General features: G+C 36.6%; 1 protein-coding gene across 3 annotated transcripts in view; it reads left to right on the top strand.

Moving 5' to 3' along the window:
- The window catches only part of KLHL32 (kelch like family member 32), an 84,082-nt gene that overhangs the window by 16,642 nt on the left and 44,085 nt on the right, over positions 1–23,355 (top strand). For 2 of the 3 annotated variants that reach the window (XM_014070214.2, XM_087718729.1), the window contains exons 4-5: positions 4,881–4,988; positions 14,251–14,349. In XM_014070214.2, the coding sequence (XP_013925689.1) occupies positions 4,881–4,988; positions 14,251–14,349 (207 nt within the window). The remainder of the gene's footprint in view (positions 1–4,880; positions 4,989–14,250; positions 14,350–23,355) is intronic. The other variant, XM_014070215.2, reaches the window with a different exon arrangement.

Below are 23,355 nucleotides of genomic sequence, written 5' to 3'. Positions count from 1 at the left end.
TAAGGCGTTGGTTTCAAAATGTTCCATGTATAGGTTTGTGATGATGGGTGAGAGGGGTGATCCCATAGGTACTCCTTCTATCAGTTTGTATCTTTGTCCATGGTGGATTAAGTATGTGTTGGTTAGGCAGTGGTTGGTCAGATCTAGGATGTGCTTGGGGGGGGGGAGGGTTGTATTTGTTTGTGATAGATGTCAAGGCTTCTTTAATAGGCACTTGGGTGAAGAGGGATATGACATCAAAGCTCACAAATAGGTCGCTGGGTTGTAGGTTTTGTTTCTTTATTGTTTCTATGAAGTGGAGTGAGTTTTGTACGTGTGAGATGATGGATTCTGTGTAGGGCTGAAGTTGTTTGGCAAGAAATTTGGCAAGATTCTGTAGAGGTGAGCCTATGGAGCTGACTATGGGTCTGAGTGGTGTTCCTTCTTTGTGTATCTTGGGGAGGCCATAGAGCTTGGGACATCTGGATGATTTCTCTCTTGGGATGATTCTTTGCTGGATCTCTTCACTGATGGGAGAGGCTTTTATTTTGGATTTGGTGGTTTTTTCCAGGTAGGTGGTGGGGTCTGTGTTTAGAGGTTTGTAAGCGAGGTCTTGGAGTAGGTTGGATAGTTTGGTTTGGTAGTCAGATGTGTTCATCATCACTGTGGCGTTACCTTTGTCTGCTGGGAGAATGATTATGTTGTTCTCTTTCCTCAAGTTGGTGAGTGCTTTTTGTTCTTCTTTATATAAGTTGCTTCTGGGCGGATTGCTGGAGCAGAGGATGTTGGTGACTTCAAGTCTGATTTTATTGGCTTCATCTGGGTTGATTTACCCTAACCCAAATCAACCCAGATGAAGCCAATAAATCAACCCATGAAGCCTCAGAGGTTACAACGCAAAGGCTAAGGATGTTACAGTGCAGCCAACCCCCCCCCCCCCCAGGAGGTTGCAGCACAGGACTCAGGATATCACTACAATAGAGATCAGGATGTCATCACACAGCCCATTATCCAGGTTGTTACAACACAAAAGAACAATAGGCACACCGCCAGTACTCAGCCACACAGGATGTTACAAAACAGCCGACTAATCTGCAAACATCAACTCCATCAACTAATCGAGATGTTACAACACAGTCAACCAATCCACTTACAGCAAAAAAGCCAGTACTCCACACACACACACACCAATATTTATAGAAAGATGACAGCTCTGATGACACTTTGCTTGCACAAGCACAAAGCCGAAGGCACCAGCCTGAAGATGGCGATTGGTACCTCGTCGAAATGTCGCCCAGATACTGTCAATCTTACACGGGAAAAGACCCAAATACTCCAAGACCTGCATACCTGCACCCGTGAAAATATATGAAAACAAACATACATACATACATACATACATACATACATACATACATACATACATACGAATTAAATAAGTAATACTCATTAATCAAGTTATAATTTAATGTATTCAGGACCCAGAAATGAACTCTCTGTTTGTCGTGATCTGAATGATTTTGGATAAAATGAAGAACAGAAGATTGTGACAAGATTGCAGCCTATTAGGATTTGCAATCTTTTTGAAATATTAGGTTTATACTAGGAGGTGTTCCTGGATCTGGGTAATTTACCGTATGGCTAGATAGCAGGATTAATCTTCTATCAGCTAAATCTTTTTATGAGCAGACCTGACTTGACCTTACTTATTTATTCTTTTTTAATTCTCAGCCTACACTGCAGTTATACTATATGCTCTACTTGCATTTTGAAGACTGGTTGGCAAGCTTCAATTTGATCAAAATGCAACCGCCAGACTACATTTGAAAAGACATCCTTAATGAGAGAGGAATGACTATCTATGCTTAATGCACCTGTCAATTACTTGATTTCTTTTTTCAATTTAGTACAGTCATAGATCAAAGACCGGAACAAATAAAAACACTCAATAAATATACAATTAAAAATTCTAGAATAAAATAATAAATAACGGATAAAATCTATGATAAAATCCCATCTGTCAATTATAAATGATCTAACTATACTAAGATTACAATCCATCAACTGTGTGGCCCGTAGTCAGCTTACTATTAAAAGGGAAAGGACTGAGCAGTGCAAAGGATTTGCCACATTTATTGTATAAAATAGCTATGGTGGGTTTTACTTGATTTTCAATGCACTATAATTTCATTTGGCTGGATATTTTTAGAATGGTTTTATTATTTTACATCATGAACTTATAGGTATAACTTTTGACTCTAATTGGGACTGGAATTTCCATTGCGAAGCAAAACACTTAAGTGTTAAATGTCAGTTTAAAATACTAAGGTTTTTTTTAAAAAAAAACACCTTAAAAATTCAGGTTTAACAATAAAAACATTGTTAAAGGTCATGTTGACTTCATTGCTTAGCCAAAGCAGTTCCAGACAGTGTGGTTATTAGGTGAGGACGTCAGGTGGCTGCAGTGTGTGATTTCTTGCCTGCTTTCCCATTGACTTTGCTTATCGGAAGCTGACTGGGAAAGTTGCAAATGGCGATCATTTCTCCTGTCACTTGAAAGCTCCCACACCAATCCAAGCCATTCTTGACTTGGTCCCTCTGAGCCCTCAGCCTTGACTTTTCCAAGGCAAGGGATGCTTTCAGGGGATCAGCTCATTTCTCCTGCCCTGCGGGAAGTACCTCTGCTTCAACTCCCTCTACCCACCTATCTCCTTTCACTGTTCTTTTGACCGCTCTGTACAGCCTAACCAATATGGGGATGCTACTGATAATGTCACCCGCCTTTATCATCTTCACCTCCCTTCCCATTTGTTGGGTTCATTGACAGCAGTTGGCCTCAAGCCCCATGGTTTGGGAGCTTTGTTGGAGCTCATCTTTGCCCTTCTGCGCCACCCTGATGAAGATACCACTGTAGTCTTCTGCCATCTCCGGGTCTAGCAGTGACACAGCCCCTACACTGTGGGGCTTAAGGCCCTCTAGACTATTCAGCGGAGGAGAGGCAAAAAAGATTACAAAGGTCAGCTGGGAGAGTAGAACATAGCAGCATCACCATGCTGTGCAGGGCAGCTCAAAGGATAAACATTGGACAGGAAAGATTGATGGGAGCGGGGAACTGAAGCAGAAACAGTTCATGCAGGACAAGGGAATGGAATTGCAGACCCCTGCAATGGTTGTAAGTGTGGATTAGTTGCCATACACCCTAATTTTGATCACATGGATACTATAATTGTCCTAAGTGCAAGAAGAGGTCATAAATCCAGTTTTCAGTGCCATTATAACTTTGAACAGTTATTAAACACATGGTCATAACCCAAGGACTATCTGTATTGAGTCAGTTTCAGTTTGATGCTACTATGCTGTGTTTTCCTTTATTTTATTGAGTGCATAATTGAGAAGTGAGGTGAAAGTTCTCTTGGCAAAATATAGAATATTAAGTTGGATTAGTGTATGAAGTAGTTATGCTATGCCAGAGGATTCAAACGATTAGTCATTGTGGTGCCAGAAGTAGCATATGTTGCTTTCCTGATATACAACGCCGTTGTCAATGTTTGCAAAAACACAGCTTGTCCTTCAGTGTGAGGCTTTCACTTATAAGCAGTGTTGTGGGAGTAGTTTCCTATGGCTTTTTCACAAGCTGGAACACCTTATGTGCGTGAAATAGCCCTGTGGGCGTAGATTTAAGGCTGTGTGCAGACATTGCTTAGCCAGGAAAAAAAGAATACTGCTTAGGTTGGAAGGAAATATGCAGTTGTACATTTTGGCCTCTCCTGGCCAGCAGAGATCTGTAGTTCAGGGGGACCTCATAGTAGTTGCTGTAATATTGTTTTTTAATTGATTAAAAGTCCTTTTGTACTTGTATAGAGTGAATGAATGAATATGCCACTGTGAGCAAAGTTCCAGGTATCTCTCTTCATTTCCTAGATATTCAAGTATAGATTGCTGGGGCTCAGTAAGATTTTTAAAACAAAAGAGAGTGGTAATTTCTGCTGCCAACACCCATCTTCCAGGAGTGCCTCAATTGGTATCCATTCCACTACCCTGATAAATGAGAGATAGGGCTCTCATGTCTCCCTTTTGGTGACTAAAAGGTAAAATTGCAAAACAAAACCCCTTCATAGTTTCAATAGTACAATCTTCTGGCCATGTACAGTGAAACCAATGTCAATTTGGGACTGGGGACACTCAGACTCAGCAGATTGGGTATTTTGATTGAAAGTCATCATCTTTCAGCCTAGCCTTTTTTATGGGCATAATGACAGATTAAAATGGAAGAAGATCATATCCATTGCTTTAAGCTCCTACAGAAATGGAAGAATATCAGTGGAATAAAACAAAATGTAACTCCAAAATTTGACTCCCTTGAAGATATAGCACCGGGGTGTCAAACTCACGTCGTCACAGCAGCGTCACATGACATATTGGGCTTTCCCCCCCTTCGCTAAACCAAGCGTGACCGTGACCAATGTGTGATGCATCTGGCCCCCGCTCCGGGAATTTGACAGTTCTGATATAGCATATTGATTAATAACTTCATTGGATTAAATCCAGATTGGAAACACTGTTCCTTCGTTTTATAAAAGACACTACAAATTCTGCTCTAAGCTTTTCATAGTTGTTTTTCTTCTTCATACAGTGCCCTGTGTATTTTTCCAGCCTTCCAAAGCAGCTTTCCAAAAGACACAGAGGTTTATTGTATAGGAGAAAAGAAAAATTACAGAGATAATCTCTTTGCCTAGTCTTTGCCACATGAATAGAAACCTCTGTACCATTTGGGAGCCAGTCCCTGTTTAACAAAGATCTTTTTTAAGGAGTAGCAAGAGAACAACCACTGTTTTCTGATACTTAACATGGACATTATGCATAACAGTTTTAATGAATAAATATTTCATTTCTTCCTTTAGGCAATGTTCAGTCTTTGTATGGTTGAAAGTTGTGCAGATGAAGTGAATTTGCATGGCATCACAGGAATAGGTTTAAAGCAAGCTCTGGACTTCGCGTACACTGGACAGGTATAATATTACAGTCCTTAATCGGCCTATAAAAGTTATATGAACTGCTTTTACCAAATAACTTCACTCATAATATTGAAGAGATCAATTGGGATAGGAAAACAGTATAGACCAGGACTTATGGAATGCCTTCAGGCCTTTAATAATAGTTCTGTACTGGGCCAGATGTGTAGAATGTGTATTGTAGAATGGAGAACTGGAAAATTCTGATTTACTGCCCATAGGGTTGTACTGTACAGGGAAGAAAAATTTGGTCTTTCTTTCCTCCAGATTTCCCAACCCAATCCAATTCAATCTTGTTGCCTTCTGTCCTCTCCAATATTGTATTAATATGGTTTTAAGAAGTATTCCAGTAAATTTCATTTAAAAACCTCCCTTCTTGAATCAAGAGGGCAAAAGTTATGTGTGACTTTCAGTCACAAAAACATTAATTCGTGGTTGGCATGCTGCATCTGCCAATTTGCTGATTAGTCATCTATTGACTGAAGGTGAATAAAATTCTGGTTTTCTGCTACTTTCTAAAAGTGGAGAAACACATTTTTGTATAAAATCATTGTAGATTCTAGTTCATTTCCCAGTAAAATTAGTAAGCAGCAATCTACAAGGAATCTTGACAGTGGCTATTAAGCTTATCTTGTAATCTTAAAAGATGATGCAGTTAAAATGCTACTTGGGAATTATAAACAGATATGAATAACAAATGGCCAAGGGAATGAAAATATCAATTTATATTTCTATGTTGTACCTCACCCAGATGCTGTTTGTAGCAGGCTGTAAATATTGTGAAATAAATATTCAAATACCTTAAAATGAGCCTATTAGAAAATATTCAAATTATCAAACAATTGCTCTTATTTCACACACTCATAAGATAATGCTCTAAGTTCTGCAATCTAAATCTCAACAATATGTGGAGTGTGAACTGCTAGACATATAAGCTAAATTCATAGGTTAATGAATAGAAAACATAAAAGACAAAGTAATTCCTGTAAGATACCTATTTTTGTTGCATTACACTAAAGCTTTTGACTAGAAAATCACAACAATCTGTGTATAGTCCTTAAAACATGGGTGTACTAGACACTCCATCTGTTTATTGAAGAATTTTAATGATGACCAGGAAGCAACATTTGGATTAGTATATGGAGCAACGGAATGGTTGAAAAGAAAGCAGTCCCCCAAGGAGGTATATTTCCCTGTTACTTGCTTAAAAACAGAAACCAACAAAGACTACTGGATAAAAAAGAATAGAAATTGGAATTGCAACTTCTGGGAGAAAGATCAACAAAGATGTTGTAGCTGACTTTATCTTCATAGTGTAGTCTCAAAAATTCACAGAGTTCTTAATTTTAACTATGAGATAAAGATACATCTTGGAGAAAGATTACAGTAACTAGGTAAAATGTTAAAATGCCAAGACATCACACTTTGGATTTCTGAACTAAGAATCAGTTAAAAGCAAGTTTCCTGATTCCAAATTAAACCCTAAACTCAATTTTGCAGTTTACTGTATGATCATCCTAACAGTAATCCTATATGAAAAAGTCCTGTTTTGTTTGCTTGCTTTTCCTGGAATGTTTTCCTGAGAGACCTATTCTCAAATGATAGAAGCCTCAGGTTAAAAACAGTGAGATGTTTCTGTGCCTATGTGATAACTCAATGCCATTGAAATACTAGAGAAACTCCCAAGGTTTCACCAGTTATAATTCAAAACATTTGTTAGCAAATGAGTGGTTTTGTGCATTCTCATCTCCATACTTCTCTGAGAGCACAGCCATATACCATCTTTACCTTGCTGCCAAAATGCTTATCATTTGTTTAGGATATATCGTCCCAAGAGGTATGACTTTCCATTAGTTATTCCCATTGAGAAAATGTAATCATTGTGGAGCAGCTAGATTATTTATATACTGCAAAGTAAGGCATCCTGAAGAATTGTAGGAAGGATAAGGAATTTGGAGAGCCAGCCAAGAAAGACAAACTGATCAGTATTTTCCTTCTTGGTCTGAAGGAAACCATCTTTCTATAGTATTGGGGGTTTATGCAAGTGATTGCTTAGTTTTACCTCTCCTTTAAAATCTGGATGAAACAAAGGAATGGTTGCAAACATCTGTTAGAATTTAGCTTCTCTTAGCTTTATTCGTCTGCAATAAGAAAGCGGGCAGATTCCACGGCTCACTTTTTTCAGATCCTTCTTCTCTGCTCTGCTCCTTGCCTCTGCCATTCATCACTTCTAGCAGCCTGACTTATTTATCCGGTTGTAAAGACAAGGCACAGATAGCTATTGGTTTACAACCATTTATTCAGCTGTTTGAAGTTACAGCAGTTCCTGAACAAAGGAATTTATGATCTGTGTCCAAAATTATGGTCATTGCAGCTCTCCCACAGTCATGTGATCAAAATTTGGCTTCTTGGCAGCCTGCACATACAATTGCAGGGTTTCAACTTTCCCTCCACATCTATGCCCTCTTGGTCTCCTGCACTTCATGGCTCCTGATGCCCTAGCTGACCTTCACCATCTTCTTTCTCCCATTGAGGACCAAACATGCCTGACCTGATTCTTCAATAGGCACCTATTGGTTGCAGTACAAAGAGGTGGCTTCAGGGATAAAGTAGTTATTCTGAACTAATTCTGAAGTATTCTTGTTAAAAAAAGTTATGAAATTAAAAACCCTAGGATTGTAAGTGGCCAAATCCTGATTTGTCTAAATCTGACATGAAACTTATGTGACATGTCAAAGAGGTCTTTTGCATTTAGTGTTACAAACAATACGTGCTATATAAAAAGTGCAAAGAGAGGAAGGATTCAGCAAAGAGATATAACGGGTGTCCTATTCAAATTGTTACACAGCTGTGAAGTTCATCCAATACATTTTAACTGATTATTTTTTCCCAGTGGCATATATTTTATGGAAGGATAAAATTCTAGGAAGTGAAACATATATAATCTGAGCTTCTTGGAGAAAACATGCCATGTAGATTGTGCACAATTGTGATGTGATGCGGTACACACTTTATTAAAATATGAAACCACATTATAGACAATCACTTTACATTTTTCAAACTGTTAGCCAAAAATAGTGAAAGTATGGAGTTAACTGAAACAAAATTGAAAAAAACCCTACTAATTCCTTCTTTAAAGTTTTTTAAAACCATTGCTTAAATATTTCTCCTTTTCTTCAATTGGTTATATTTATTTAAATAGTTTTGTCTGGTACTTTTTTATTGGTCTCTTGATTTGTTTTCTTAAAAGCATAAGTTGTCTTTGAAATATAAAACAGCCATTCATACTTGAATTTAGTTAAGCATCTATTATGAATATAATAGATGAATATTATGAATATATGCAGACTTTTTCATACAATATATTCTGTTTTGGGTCTTTCTTTCCTACCATGTTTCCCCCCCAAAAAATAAGACAGGGTCTTATTTTCTTTTGACGCCTGAAATAAGCGGTTGTTCTTATTTTTTGGGAAGTCTTATTATTTTTTAGCTGAGGGAGACGGTAAGTGTGGTCACCTCCTGGCTGCTGTTGTGTTGCAATATTTGCGAGGTGGGCTTATTTTTTTGAGAGGGCTTACTTTAAGCCCGTGGCACGCGTTCTACAGGTGGCACGTGGAGCCATTTGTCAGGGAATGCGAGGCGTTGCCCTGTCAGCTGGCCAACACACATGCGGCACTGGCCAGCTGAGTTCAGCCTTTTTTACAGCCATTTTTCTCCCTCCCCAGGCTCCAGAGGCTTTATAGGAGCCCGGGGAGAGAGTAAAGAGCCTCCTTCACCACCACCACCCCCCGGAGGCCCACTGGAGGCTTCAGGAGCTTCCCTGAAGCTTCCGGAGTGCAAACAGAAAGTTCGGGAACAGACTTCCAGTTTCCTCTTAGGGTCGGTTTAAGCCCTCAAGAGTGACTTCTGGTTTGCTCGTAGGGTTGTTTTTTGCCTGTTGGAGGCTTCAGGAAAGCCTCCTGAAGGTCCCTGAAGCCTCCAGAGGGCCTCTGGGCGGGGGGGCTGGTTTCGCCCTCTCCAGGCTCCTATAAAGTCTGTGAAGACTGGGGAGGGCAAAAAAAGCATGGAAAAATGGGAGGGGGTCGCGCCTCTCATGCACGCACGCGCACTGGGTGGGTTGCGTGTTGCAATATGAGTACGGTACGCCCACACATGACCCCTCTGCGCTCCTCCCCCTTATGACATGAGCCAAAAAAGGTTCGCCATCGCTGCTTTAGTGCATGCGCTCAAAAGCCTGATTGGGCTTATTATCCAGGAAGGTCTTATTTTCGGGGAAACAGGGTATGTAGTTGCCAAAGTTTCATTTTTCCAATGTTGTTCTGCCAGTTTAAATCCTAGTACCATGATGGCGAGCCTATGGCACCTGTGCCAGAGGTCGCATGCAGAGCCATATCTGTGGGCATGCATGCCATCACCAGTTGCTCTTCTGGTTTCCAGCATGCACATGTATGACAGCCAGCTGGTCTTCGCATGCGCCAGAGCACCAGAAACCGGAAGACCAGTTGGCTGGTGCATGCATGCACACTGGGCAGCTGGTCTTCAGGTTTCCAATACTCCGGCACACACACGCATACATGTACATACGCCTGTTCCAGTTTGGGAACTTGATGCCAAAAAGGTTCACCATTGAACATTGTACATTGTGATATTTTTTAAACTATACTCTCTTTTCTTTTGTATAATCTCTCTGATTATCCAAACATATTTATGGTTTCAATTCAGATTTTATTTTTAAGATGCAGTGCATGCTTGATGGTTTATGACATGCTGATCCTCCTGTGTCTTACTGGTAGGCATCTTGTGTCCTGTACTGCATTGTGCTGCATTTGAAATATTTAATTAAACTTACTTTAATTAAACTTAAGTATTTAATTACGCTTACTCACATATATTTCACACAAAACCCTGTATCATTCTTTTACTTATTTGCTTACATTTTTTGGACAGTAGGAAAGTAAAACATTTCTTTCCTGGAGAAGGTGGATATCTTGGGACCTCTAGTGAAAACGTTGGGTGTTGCGGGGATTTAGTATTAAAAATGGGAATTGTAAGGTATATAGTGAAGATTAATTCTTCCTGTTCATTAAAAGCTGGATTCATGATTCATGAGAATTTATGAATGATTTAGGCAGCTTCATAGGAAAGTCACTCTGTTGAGAAAGAATTACACTGAAATGCATATGTAGCACTACCTAATAATTTTGCAAAAATATGTAATATTTCAACAAAACGTGTGATTTTTGTTGTTTGATTAACCTTTATTTAATCTTTTTGTCAGCCTGGTTTTCCAACTTTCTTTTAGAAGCATGCAGCTAGTAGTGCAATTTTCAGGAGGTAGCTGCGAATATAGAAAACTGCTATAGACCCAACTTTACATTACAAAAATCTTTTCTTGTGCTGATGTTCACTTTAAAATTATTTGAGAATCCTGATTGTCCTAACCTTGTCCCTGAAAATCCAAGGATATTTATGGCATGTTTGAATTTTTCTAATTAAATCTGGTATAGTGGCTACAGTTGCTCTTAACCGAGATAATAAATGGGCCATGCCTAATAAACTCTGAATTGCTTTATTGCCTTGTTAAGTCTCAGAAACTTTTTAGTAGCATATTTTGCCTAATGCCACTAGAATTCTTTTTAGTACAACCCAGTGGGCTTATAGTTACTTTTTAAAGTCTGTTTCATGCACCCAGTGGCTCTCCGTACCTAACACTAAACGCTAAAGCTATGCACTGAAATTATTACAATAGACAATTTCTTAAGTTTGGTTGTGATAGGTTGATAAAAACAACTTTTTTAACTATTTCCAATCTTCCCATTGATACAATTTTCCGAAAAGATTCACACACATGATGGCAAACATGTGTGTCCCAGGATAATGTTGCAGAATCCAATCTGGGTCCGTCACTGGGACTAGAGGCTTCATCTTCCATGCTTTCAGATTTGCGGTGGAGCCCATCCTCAGGTAGAAAATAGGCTCCACCATGAGTCCGAAAGCATGGAAGTCTAAACCTCTGGTCCCAGATTGGATTCTGTCACATGCATGATTTCCCTCAGATCTCCATAAGCCAGGCTTGATTTATTCATTGGATGCTCAAGGATATATATATTTAAATTCTTCTGCTTTTAAAAGCTTTTGACAAAAAACAGAGCCTGTCTGCTAGAACTGGCATTGTCTTACCAAGCAGTCCAATGCCATAATTAGATGAATTATATTGATTTTAAAATTAAAAAGATAAAATGTAGTTAATTTTTTTAAAAAAAATCTTTTCATACGGTCACATTCCATATAGACTCATGGTTGTGGGATGCTGTAGTACTATATTTTTAACACATGGATCTGAGAAATCAAGCCATGTATGGTAATATCACATCTCCATATTATATTGAAACCCACCCGCACCCCTCCATTAGTGAAACTTTGGGTCTTTGTTGCCACAGTAATAGTCTTCCCTACTTTTTTTTTTCAAAATAATAATATCAGATTAAAACCAGAGAAGATACTGCAGTAATGTTGCATATTCTTTTGGTATTAGCATTTATCATTAGGCAAAATGAGACTCTATTTGGATATCATAAAACAGCAAACTGGTGTGATCATCTTCTTTTGCACAGATCATCTTTTTTTTCCTTTAGAATTTTCTGCCTTGCTGATCAAAATAGTTTCCCTAAACTGTGTGCATCTTAATTTGGTACTGATATTGATGTTTCCTGTACTGCTTTGGGGCAACAGTGTCTCTTAGTCTAATCACACGGCCTTTAAGTGAAGATCACTTTTACTTGGACTTGGGACCACTTAGAGTTATGTCAGGGTAGAATGTTCTCACCAAATAGCTACTGTTACATTTTTGATACATTTCATAAATTTATATTCTACATAACTTCAATGTAGGATGCTTTGCTACATTTTCCTATGTATGTATGTTATTGCTCCCATCTTATAATTAGTGCATTTTTGCTTGGAAAAGGGCTTTTCTAAATAGACTTTTATTAAAGTCTTTGCTGTCTTGAATTTGCTCTTCCTTATATTAGAGTATTGCTTTAGCCTTGATGAAAGATCTGTCAGAAAAGATGACAGATAGTTCCAGCTACTTTAACATTGAATTGTATGGTTTGATTTGGTTTAATGCAGATTTCTGTGTGAATGAGCGCCTTAACTTAGAAAAATACCTTTGTGACCCTAGAAATAGATGTTGTGCTTCCCTTTCCCTTTTGTTATGAAGAATAACATTATTGTAACCAGTACTTTGTAACACTAGCTAAGCATTTTGTTTGTAAAAGCTTTCAAACACAGTTGGGACTGTTGAAATTGTGTATCTGCAGCTTTGTAAAAAATGACATCAAGAAATGTCACTTTGTGAACTTCCATGGGGAACTGAGACATCCTCGACAAAGACCAAGGTATTGGGGAATAGAGGATAGAAGATAAGGAGAGGGTGGGAGATTGCCTACATATGCTCTGGCTCAGTGGTGGGTTCCGGATTCCATTCCAACTGGTACGGTTGGAACGGGCCCGACATCGCCCACATGGCAGAAGCGCCAAAGGCTTAAAGGACAGGTACGGGCCTGGCATCGCCCACATGGTGTCATGCCTGTCTACGATGCCTCCACAAGCCTCCGCGATGCTCCAGCTGCTCAGCGGAGCATCACACAGGTGCCGTATGTGCCATGTGCAGAAGTGCCAAAGGCTTAAAGGACAGATAAGGTGCTTGGGCGGGCGGGTGGGCCCTCTGAAGCAGCATACCGGAATGGTACCCGGTGCTCCGGGCAGAATCCGGTATGCCCGTACCGGGGCCTACTGCCTGCAATCCACCCCTGCTCTGGATTGTGTTTCTTGTGTAGAGACCGCAGGACAACAATTTTTCAGATTTAAGCAGTGGGACACAAAGGGATGAACCATCTTGCTTGCAGCTGTGGCAGACTCTTTTAAAGAACACTAAGATAGCAAACCTTACTTTCTAACTACTTTTGTAAATTGCCTATTTAACCATTTTAAAGCTATTAGAGACCTTTCATACAACAAGTTTGAAAAGGCATCAGTTAAGTTTTATCTTCAACTTGAAATAAAAGAAAAATTGATTATAAGCTTAAGAACATAATGAATTTGAGTTCAACAGTGAAAAGCTAAATATGTTTTTGATCTAAGAAACATATAAGTGGATTAATGGTCCAGATAAATTTGGAATATTGACTTTTACTATAAATGTTTGTAATTAACTAAAAATAGTTTCCTATGGGAAACAGGCTTATTTTCGCTATCCTGGCTACTGCAAACCACAACAAAGATACATTATTTTATGATTTTAGAAGATGAACACTAGAGGGGACTAAAGATTCTAAGAAGGGAAAAAATATGAGTCTGTTTTTGATGTCAGTTACTACTAGGACTTACAAAATGCCCAAAAATATCAGAAACATTAAAACAATGGAGCCAAAAACTAGTAATTACAATATCAATACTGTCAGTAATGATGTCTCCTTCTATAGATAGACTGTGTCCAAAATATATTAATGAAGAAATGACAGATGTGGAACAAATTTTGTCTGAAAAGACAGAGAAAGTACAGAGTGTGGAACTACAAATGACTGTTCAAGAGAATGATTTGGAAAAGGACCCTAGATACACAAAAGAAACTGGCTGGAATTTTAAAAATTAAAAGGGAAATGCAAAGTGAATGACTTCTAAAGTGTTCTCTTATTGGATCTACAAAAGAGGCTTGTTCGATCCTTGAAGACATATGCAATGGGATAAAGAAGATTAAAGATAAATTAAATCCCAAGACAATATTTGATTGAATTAAAGATTAAAACTCTTAGAACTAAAGGGAAGAAATAAAATTGATTTATTTAAGCAAGATTAAAATAAGACATCTATTTTGCACACTTGTGGACTTTTTGTTGATACCAGGATTGAAAAATTGATACTTCATGGATTTGCTTATTAAATGATTAATTAATTATTAGCATATATTTAATTATTTATTTATAATCTTATAAGGTTGAAGAGTTACAAAATATGTTTATATATGTGATGAAGGTTAGAAGTCATTCCTTTTATGTATTTATTTTCTTTTTCTTTATAATATTTCTAATTTTCTTCATCTTTTTCCTGTACTGTTTATTCTTTTCTCTATTTTTTATTTATTTATTATGCTGTCTGAATTTAGTTATTCATTTTACTATTGTAATAAAAATTCTTATTAAAAATTGCATTAAAAAAAGAAATTGTAACGCTTTGGTTTTTTTTTCTTTGCTTAAAGGTTCTGCTGGAGCCAGGAGTGATTCAGGATGTCCTTGCTGCAGGTAGCCATCTCCAGCTGCTGGAAATGCTCAGTTTATGTTCACACTACCTTATCCAGGTAAGGATAATGAAACGGATATTTTTCTTTGTTTTCCTGAGCTCAATTCAAATGTTATATAGGGATGATTTTCAAAGTACTTATAACTCAACATGGTAATGACCAGGAATTAGCATGGAATTGTCAGAAACAAACCTTGTCAGACAAAGATTTAATAGATAATAGCAATAGCACTTAGACTTATAAACCACTTCACAGTGCTTTACAGCCCTCTCTAAGCAGTTTACATAGCCTATTGCCCCCAACAATCTGGGCCCTCATTTTACCTACCTCGGAAGGATAGAAGGCTGAGTCAACCTGGGAAGAACACCATATTGCAGTCAGCCAGCAGTCAGCAGAAGTAGCCTGCAGTACTGCATTCTAACCACTGCGCCACTGCAGCTCTTACTAATGAGTAAGGTATATCTTTAATAATAGAGTTAATAGATTATGAGTAATATATATCTTTACCCAGGGGTGAAATCCACTTACCTTTGCTACCGGTTCGGTAGCAATGTGAGTGCGCGCATGTTCGCTTTGCTCACAAGACCACCTCTGTGCATGTGCAGGACCTCCCATGCATATGCAGAGCATCAAAAACGTACACCTGCAAAGGTAAGTGAATAGCGAGGGGGGGGGGGGAAATCTGCTGTGCCATGTGACTTAGATTAGCTGGAAAGCAGGAAATCCTGCTTTTTAGCTAATATAAATCATGTGTCACAGCTGATTGTCAGAAAAACCAGTTTGCCCAAACTGGTTTCATTTTTTTTACTACAGTTTCGGACGAACTGATCTCAACCTGTAGCATTTCACCCCTGTCTTTATTTCAGTAAGTCATTTGACAAAGCTGTGATTGGCAACAATTAAGTACAGGCTTGGTGGTATGACAATGAAGATACATTGCCTTGAAAACGGTGCTCAAAAACTGCTTATTTAAACATCAGATAAGGTTCCACAAGATTTAGTCCTTTGCTTGTATTATTTAGTCTTCTTTTTAAAAAAGTACATAAGTGGTTGGAAGTAATACTTACCAAATCTAAACATGGAAGAAAATTGGGCGAAATAGTTAATACACTAAAAGGCAGAATTAAATTCAAATACCCTAGAATACTGCAATAAAATTCAAATCAGTCTTGATAGTTTAAAGAAAGAGGCTGAAGAACAACATGATATTTAATAATTTATTTATTCTTAATTATTATAGGAAATACCTATAGTAAATACTGACTTTTATTAGCCCTACAACTTGAAATAAAATGCATTCATAGTTAAATTCTTTTTGTTTAAGTTATAGAGGTGGTGATTCAGCCTTACCTAATTCATTTTTAAAGAATGTCATTATTAGCACTTTGGTACAATTTCCTGCTCCATCCAGAGATCCAAATTAAGCGATTCACAATAAGTTGAAAAAATAGCCTCTCTGGGAATTTTTTCAACTATTGAACTGCTCATAACTTTTTGATTTTTTGTCTTAATATTAAACTAGAATAGATTTCATAAAACAAATAAATTGTTCCATGTCTTGACATAATTGATATAGGGCATATTTGTTATGACATCTGTTTAGGCATTTATAGAAGGGTTATCATAATTCATCCATCACCATTATCAATTCTATTTGCAAGGCTAAACATTCCCAGAACTTTTTATTTATTTTATAGGATTTATTTTAAATCTTCTAATCATACACATTATTCCACCTAGACTATATAATCTTTAAAGAGTGCTGGTGTCAGGTGGACAAATACTTAATGTGTAATCAGACCACTGAAAAATAAAACAAGATCAATACTATTTGAAAACTATACTTTTAAAATTGGGCCTAAAATCGATCCGTGTATTTTACATTCATAATACCTTGTTTACTTAAGGTCAGTTATTAATCAATTACTTTTCTAAGATATTTTTCACAAGCATAATTGGCTAGCTGAGTATCTTCCATGGTGTATTTGCCTATTTAAATTCTGTTTCCTAAATGAAGTTCTTTTCATTTCTTTGTGTTAAATATAATTTTGTTTTTAGTGGATATATTTTTTATATATATTTCAATATATACACCTTTTAAGCCTTTGGTAGAAAATTAATATCATTTTCACTCTATTATATAACAAAGGTTAACAAATATGCCCAGTGATATTCTTAAAATGAGGAAAATAAAAATCATCATCAAAATATCAAAGTTACAGTATAACTGATATATAATCCAGGAACAAATCTGGATATTTGTTTTGTCCTTCAAATTTAGTGTGTTAATCTGTTTAAAATATTTAACTGGAACCACCTAAAAACATATAAAACTTGATGAAAAGTAATTTTAATGACCACTTTTCATAGTGGTTTTTATACCTTATTTCCTCTGGATCATACATAAATATTTTTGTGCACGAAATATTTTCCATTGATTTTCCGAGAGATAATAATCTCCAGGTATTTAATTAATTCAGGATGATGCACAGAGTTTATGTTTTTATCTACATCCATTAGGACCTTCTTTACAATTAATATAATACAGTATTTGATTTATTCCTATTGATTATATAGACAGAATATTTATCCTACATCTATGGAGTCCTTGGTGCTCTGCAAGGTTGTTTGCTAGCAAATCTTTTCTTATCAGACTAGGTAGCATCTTTAGCACTGAAATATTACGTAGTTTGGTAAGGAAAGATCTGCAAGCAAACAGCCAAGCTTGGAGAACAAGAGGAACTTCACTGTTCAACCCTGAGCTACAACATTTTCTATTGCTACCCAATAACTGTTCAATTTTTGCAAATTTACAGAAAGAATGTGAATACTCTTTAAAAAAATACCATAATATTATCTATATGTAACAGCAACTTACATTCAAATTTGGGTAATGAATTCCTTGAATTTCCCCAGTTTGTCTTATTAAGCATAGTGAGGTTTTAACATGAAATTAAGGGAGATAAAAGAATCCTTGATACGTGCCACTTTGCAATTTAAGTACCAGTGAGATAATCCCATTAGTAATTACTTGAGCAGAGGGATTAGAATAATAAGCTGTTATCTATGAAATAATTTCTGTAGGAAATCTAAACTTCTTCATTTCTTGAACTAAAACATAATTTGCAGGACTGTATATCGAGAGCTTTTTCTTTTTCTGCATCCAACAAAGCTAAAAGCACTGATAGATGTTTACTAACAAACAAAGCTAGTATATAAACGGTAAGTTTAATTTTATCTGGGTCATGACGTATTTATAGAATCAGATTACATAAAATTGTAGGTAAATAAACTTCTCTAATCTTCTTGCAATACATCCGTTAAAAACTTAGCAATAACGCTTAATAGAGATACCAACTGTAATCTGCAGTGGATCAGGTCCTTATCAGCTTTCAAACTTTCAGTTATATAAGCTTCATAATAAGAAAATGACTCCTTTCTCACCCTCAATAAAATATTTAATATATTTTCAAAAGTATAGTGATTCCTTTTTTATCCCATTCTATAGATTCTCCATCTGGCCCAGGGCCTTTCTGGAAATTGTTATATCAATAATCTCATAGATTTTTCTGCATGTTGGAGACGCAACTAAATTCTCTTAGTTAAGATTTCTGGATGACTTATTGTATTTTTAAAGAAATTGCTTGCTGCCCATAACTCTATTAGGGTGGCACAGTAGCTCAATGGTTAAGATGCTGAGCTTGTTGGCTGGAAAGCTGGCAGCCCAGGTTCAAGACCTGAATGCCACATGATGGGGTGAGCTCCCAAATTCTCCCCAACTCCTGCCAAACTAGCAGTTTGAAAGCATGCAAATGTGAGTAGATAAATAGGTACCACTTCGATGAGAAGGTAACAGTGCTCTATGACATCTTGCTGGCTACATGACTGAGGAAATGTCTTTGGATAGGATAGTTCAATCGCCTTGAAACAGAGATGAACACCACCCCGTATAGTCAGCAACGACTAACGGAGTAAAATCTGCAGGGAGTCCTTTTTTATAACTCTATTTGCTGAAATATAAAACCTAAAAGTTGAAAATGAATTTCATTATAATTTCTTTGAATTAGCCAATTGAATCCTTAATAGACATTTTGTTACCTTTCTTCAGATGTTTAGGTGAAAACCCAATAACTGCCTGTTCCAATATGTTTGTTTCATTGGTTTTATTCCATATTCCATTTCCAATGCATATAATTGATCTGACTATAATTTAACGAATCTAAAACATAATATGCATTCTGAGTTTGATTTGTAAAATACACTTTCAGTGCTTCTTTTAATTCCAGTTTTCATATTCTATGCTGCAGCGCACACATCTTTTTCCTCCAGGAGGTGTAGGCTATTATCTCACCATAAATATATGCTTATCCCAATCTGCCCTTTCTATTTATTTGAGGGGGGGAAAAGGGAAAAAAACCACTATATCTTTTTTTTGGTGGTGGTTTAACAAATTGAGAGTCTTACAGCAAAGAATTATTAAAATACCATCTGATGAGATTCTACTTTTCAAAACCAATGATAATACTACTGGTGTGTGATCAGAAATGAGCTTGTTTAATTTAGTTTGTTATGGTTGTAGATCAGAGTAACTTAAAATAATAAAATAGGTACATCAAAATTGAAACATGAGTAAAATAATATATCAGAACCCATATGAAAATTACATTAACATAAAATACTTGCATGTACGCTATCTGAAACAACTGTTTACATTCCATCATAGCCAGTATAGAGAAACTGGCTGTATTTCCTGAGATTTCTACCTCCTGATCAGCTCACAGGAAACGGAGAGATCATTGTCAATCCTGCTTAAATATTGAGTTGTGGTGGGAGAAATGCATACAGACACACACTGAATTTCTCTATGAAAGAATACAGTGCAACACTGCAACACTGCATGATCTACAATTTTGATTTTCCCCTACCTAAAAGTCAAAAATAGCTGCTATTCTTTAGGAACGTTGCAAGATCTGTTCTGTACAAGAGTAGACAGATGAACAGTTACAGTGGCCAATGTAACAGTTTTTCTTATGAAATTAAATTAAAATTAATTTAAATGAATAGATGACCCATGCTACATGGGTTTGAGTTTCAATGAATGCTATTCCAGTCTCTGCTGAAAGGACTGAGTTTGAGATGTATTGTGGAATCAGGAATATATCCTTTTAAAAATCCAACTGAACAACTTCTAAAAAACTTTTTTTTCTTGTAACACATATTTGAAAAGCACAAGATAGCTATGCTTCCAACTTTGACTTTCAACACTTTCTGTTCACTAGATACCAAATATAGTTACCTTCTTTCATATGAAAAAAGTCTAAAAATGTTCACTTTCCATTCATTAATCCTGTTGGGAGATTAATACATATTATAATTTTTTTTCCATGCAGGATTCATATTAATTCTTCCTGCATTTTAAACAGGTTTCATTTAAAAGTTGCCTTTTCTTTCATGATTATTTTCCCCTCAAGATTAGTTGTTGAAGCTATCAAATGATTTGTCCCACATTCAGAAGTCTCATTTATCTTTTTTCATTTATTAATTTCTCAGTTTTCATCATAAACAAATCAGTCATGCTTTTTGATTCATTCCTTTTTTCATATATATGTCTAAATTAGATGTATTCTTAAACTAGGTATCTGAAACTTATCATTTTCTCAGATGTTCATCTCTCCTCATTCTCATTCATTCTTAGTCTCCAAATGGCCTAGGTACTCTTTTTGTATTCAGCTCACATCTGTTCCGGGTGTTATGGATTTTTTCTCCAAACTCATTCCCTATTCTTCTATTTTCACTATTCACTAGAACACAACAAGTAGTTATCACTAATCTAAGGTTTCATACTCCATCAGTAACAAACTGGATGATACCGATGCATACTTTCTGGTACTTATTACATCATCTTTTTTCATTTAATGTATGCTTTACTTTCCTGCATGCATTCTTCAATTCTATTTCACAAAACCAAACTATCTCCATGCATACCTATGGCATTGTTTATCTTTCTTTTTATTTTACAAAAGCCCAACATATCTATTTTGCTTGTCTGTTTTCCTTTATTCATGAATTTATGAGGGGGTCTTTGGTGCTCTCTGAGCTTAGTTGCATTCTTGCAGATGTTTTGTTACCCAAACTAGGTAACATCATAAAAAAACAGGCAAGCTCAGAGAGTACCAATATCTCCTCATTTCAGCCCTGAGCTACAAATATTCTCCTTTATTAGTATCATTTATTTATGCCTTTTCTTAGATACAAATTACAATGTGCTCCATATACCTTAGTCATCAGTGGATAGCTAATCACCTTCACAGCTTATGATGATGATAATGCTAAAAAGAATATAATGCTTAGTTTGGTCATCTTTTATCCAAAAGCCATGGTTAACCTCAGTGAAGGACCCATTCTTCTATGCTGGCAAAGCTCTATAATGCTGAAACTACTTTGAAAACAACAATATAATATTGTTTTCTCCATTTCATTATTTAAGAGGTACATGCACTCAGGGTGTAGTCAAAGTTGAACCATTCCAATGCCTTGGACTGGCCGACCCTTTGCACAAAATTTGGTCCTCATGGTTCTTTCTATTTACACCCAGTATTTGCTCCCTGTTACGGAGTTTTCAGAATTGCTTACAAGAAGATATAAATCTATTTGAATTCAATTTTTTTAAAAAGTAATTTAATACAAATTTAAAAATAATTTAAGAAAGTAATTAGAATTTAATTTATCAAAACAAGAAAACTCTTAACAGTGTAATGTTAATTTCCACAAAATAAAAAGTCCTGATTTATGACTGTCTGTAGGTTTTGCCTTTAACTAATAGATTTCACAGGGTGAATAATTCTTTTCCTTTTAAAAAAAATAGGCAAACAAGAGATAGGAGTCATTGGATAAAGCAACTTCCTTATGGATACGTATCAAGAACTTGCATTTGAATATTCCTTGGTTCTGGTATAATAAGATTAGTACTAAATGATATTGAACTGTACATATTCCATGCAATATATGCTTTAATTTATATTTTTTTGATAAGGAGAACTGACCAATATATGTAATTAAGAGGTATCTCTTATCCCTTGAAACCATCACATTTCAACTAAGAGAACTTGCTTGAAGAAGAGCATCAGATTATAAAGAGTTCCAGAGTATCCAAGAACTGTCCTTTTTAGAAAAATCCCTATTATTATTACCAATGAACAGTAGATGGCAGTATGAGTCCACTAGTCTGAATAAATTAAAGCATTAGAAAGGAGGAAAAAATGAAAAGAAATTATTTATTTTGCTCCATATTAGTCTTGTGACCTAATCAGTAAAAAAGTCATTATTCACACAACACTGGGCAATATGCATTGTAATTTTTAACAAATAATGGGGAACTGTTAACGGTTTCACAGGAAATACAGCCCTGTCTTGTGCAGCAATGGTCATTTATCATTGCACTTTGTGAAATCTCTCATTTGTTCTAATTTGAATGTAAATGACTCTAAGGTTTTACAAATAAGGTGACAGACTCACATAAATGTAATTGCAGGGTTCATCTCTCTCTTTTTATATATCACTCATTAAGTTATGAATTAAATACATCGTATTAAACCAGGGGCATGTCCAATGATGATATTGTAATGGCAAATTACTCCATGCTATTAGAGGTGTATTTTTTATTCATGGACATTAATTTGTCATTAAACGGCATTAGTTTAGCACTTTTATGTGGGAGACGTGACCTGAAAGAGGAGACTTGCTGCTGTAATGCAAGAGAAGAGAAATATGAATACTAGATACATGTCACTCTTTAAGCTCTTCAAATGAAATGGAGAAAAATTTATATCAGCTTCTCTAGGCCTATCCACCTACATGAACACATTCTTTTTTAAATTGGTTTTTATCCATGTTCAGAGACATCTCTGAAGAATGAGTAGCCTTCATTTAAAAAATCCTGCTTCCCATTCAAAAGCTATGGAGAGAGATGAAGATGGGAAAATGTTAAGTTCATCTTCACAAGTCTCCCAATCTTTGCTGAGTTTTGATTGAGTACTCCTTTCAGCTATCAAAAAGAGTGACAATAATCTATTTTGCTTTTAGGAAAAGTACCGTATTTTTCAGAATATAAGACGCACCTTTTTTCCTCAAAAAAGAGGCTGAAAATCTGGGTGCATCTTATACATCGAATACAGCATTTTTTGCTTCCTAAAGCGCCGCCCCTTCGCCAAAATGGCTGTGCATATCCTTATGGAGGCTTTCAGAGAGCTCCTGAGGGGGTAGGGGGGGCAGGAATGAGCAAAAAATGGGCCATCCCCCCCCCAGCAGCACTCTATAAACCTCCATGAGGGTATGCATGCAATTTTTTTGACAAAAAGCGGACCCATTTTTGCTCATTTTTGTCCTTTCAGGAGCACTCTGCAAGTCCCCCTAGGGCTATTTATGCCTTTTTTTAAAAAAAATGGGCCTGTTTTTGCAAAAAACGGGCCATTTTTGTGAGGTTTGCAGAGTGCAAAAAGTCCCCTGCTCCCGCTTTTGGAAAGCTCTTTGATTGATGAGAATTACATTGATCAAATGCTGTGCCAGCAGAAACAAAGTCTTAGGTGCTGTAGATTGTTAGCGATTTCCTTCTCCAGCACATGGATAAATATGCCTGGAAACATCTACCTACCTACCTACCTACCTACCTACCTACCTACCTACCTACCTACTCTCTCTCTCTCTCTCCTACCTACCTACTGTAGTTCTCTCTCCTTCTGTCCCTCTCTATCCCTCTATCTACCGACCTACTTTTTTTTTAAAAAAATGGCTCTTTAAAAACCTTGGTGCGTCTTATACTCCAGTGCATCTTGTACTCCGAAAAATACGGTAACTTTTCCATAACAATATTGTGTACCATAACTGTTGTGACTCAGCAGATGTCTGCTGTGAGTCTTTTCGGGATACAAGATTCATTATGCAGCTGGGGCTTGTTAGAGGCAGGTTTGGAGATAAAAGGACGGATGCTGCCACGCCCTAGTGGCAGGAGTCAATGTTCCTTCATGCGTTCCTTGATCCTTGATCGTGGTTTCTTTGATGTACACT

Source organism: Thamnophis sirtalis, unplaced genomic scaffold (assembly GCF_051295495.1).
Source record: "Thamnophis sirtalis isolate CommonGarterSnake01/CBP01778 unplaced genomic scaffold, rThaSir2_p1.2 scaffold_6, whole genome shotgun sequence".
NCBI classification, from domain to species: Eukaryota; Metazoa; Chordata; class Lepidosauria; order Squamata; family Natricidae; genus Thamnophis; species Thamnophis sirtalis.
The sequence above is the reverse complement of the archived record's forward strand: the minus strand, read 5'-3'. Positions and strand labels throughout refer to the sequence as shown.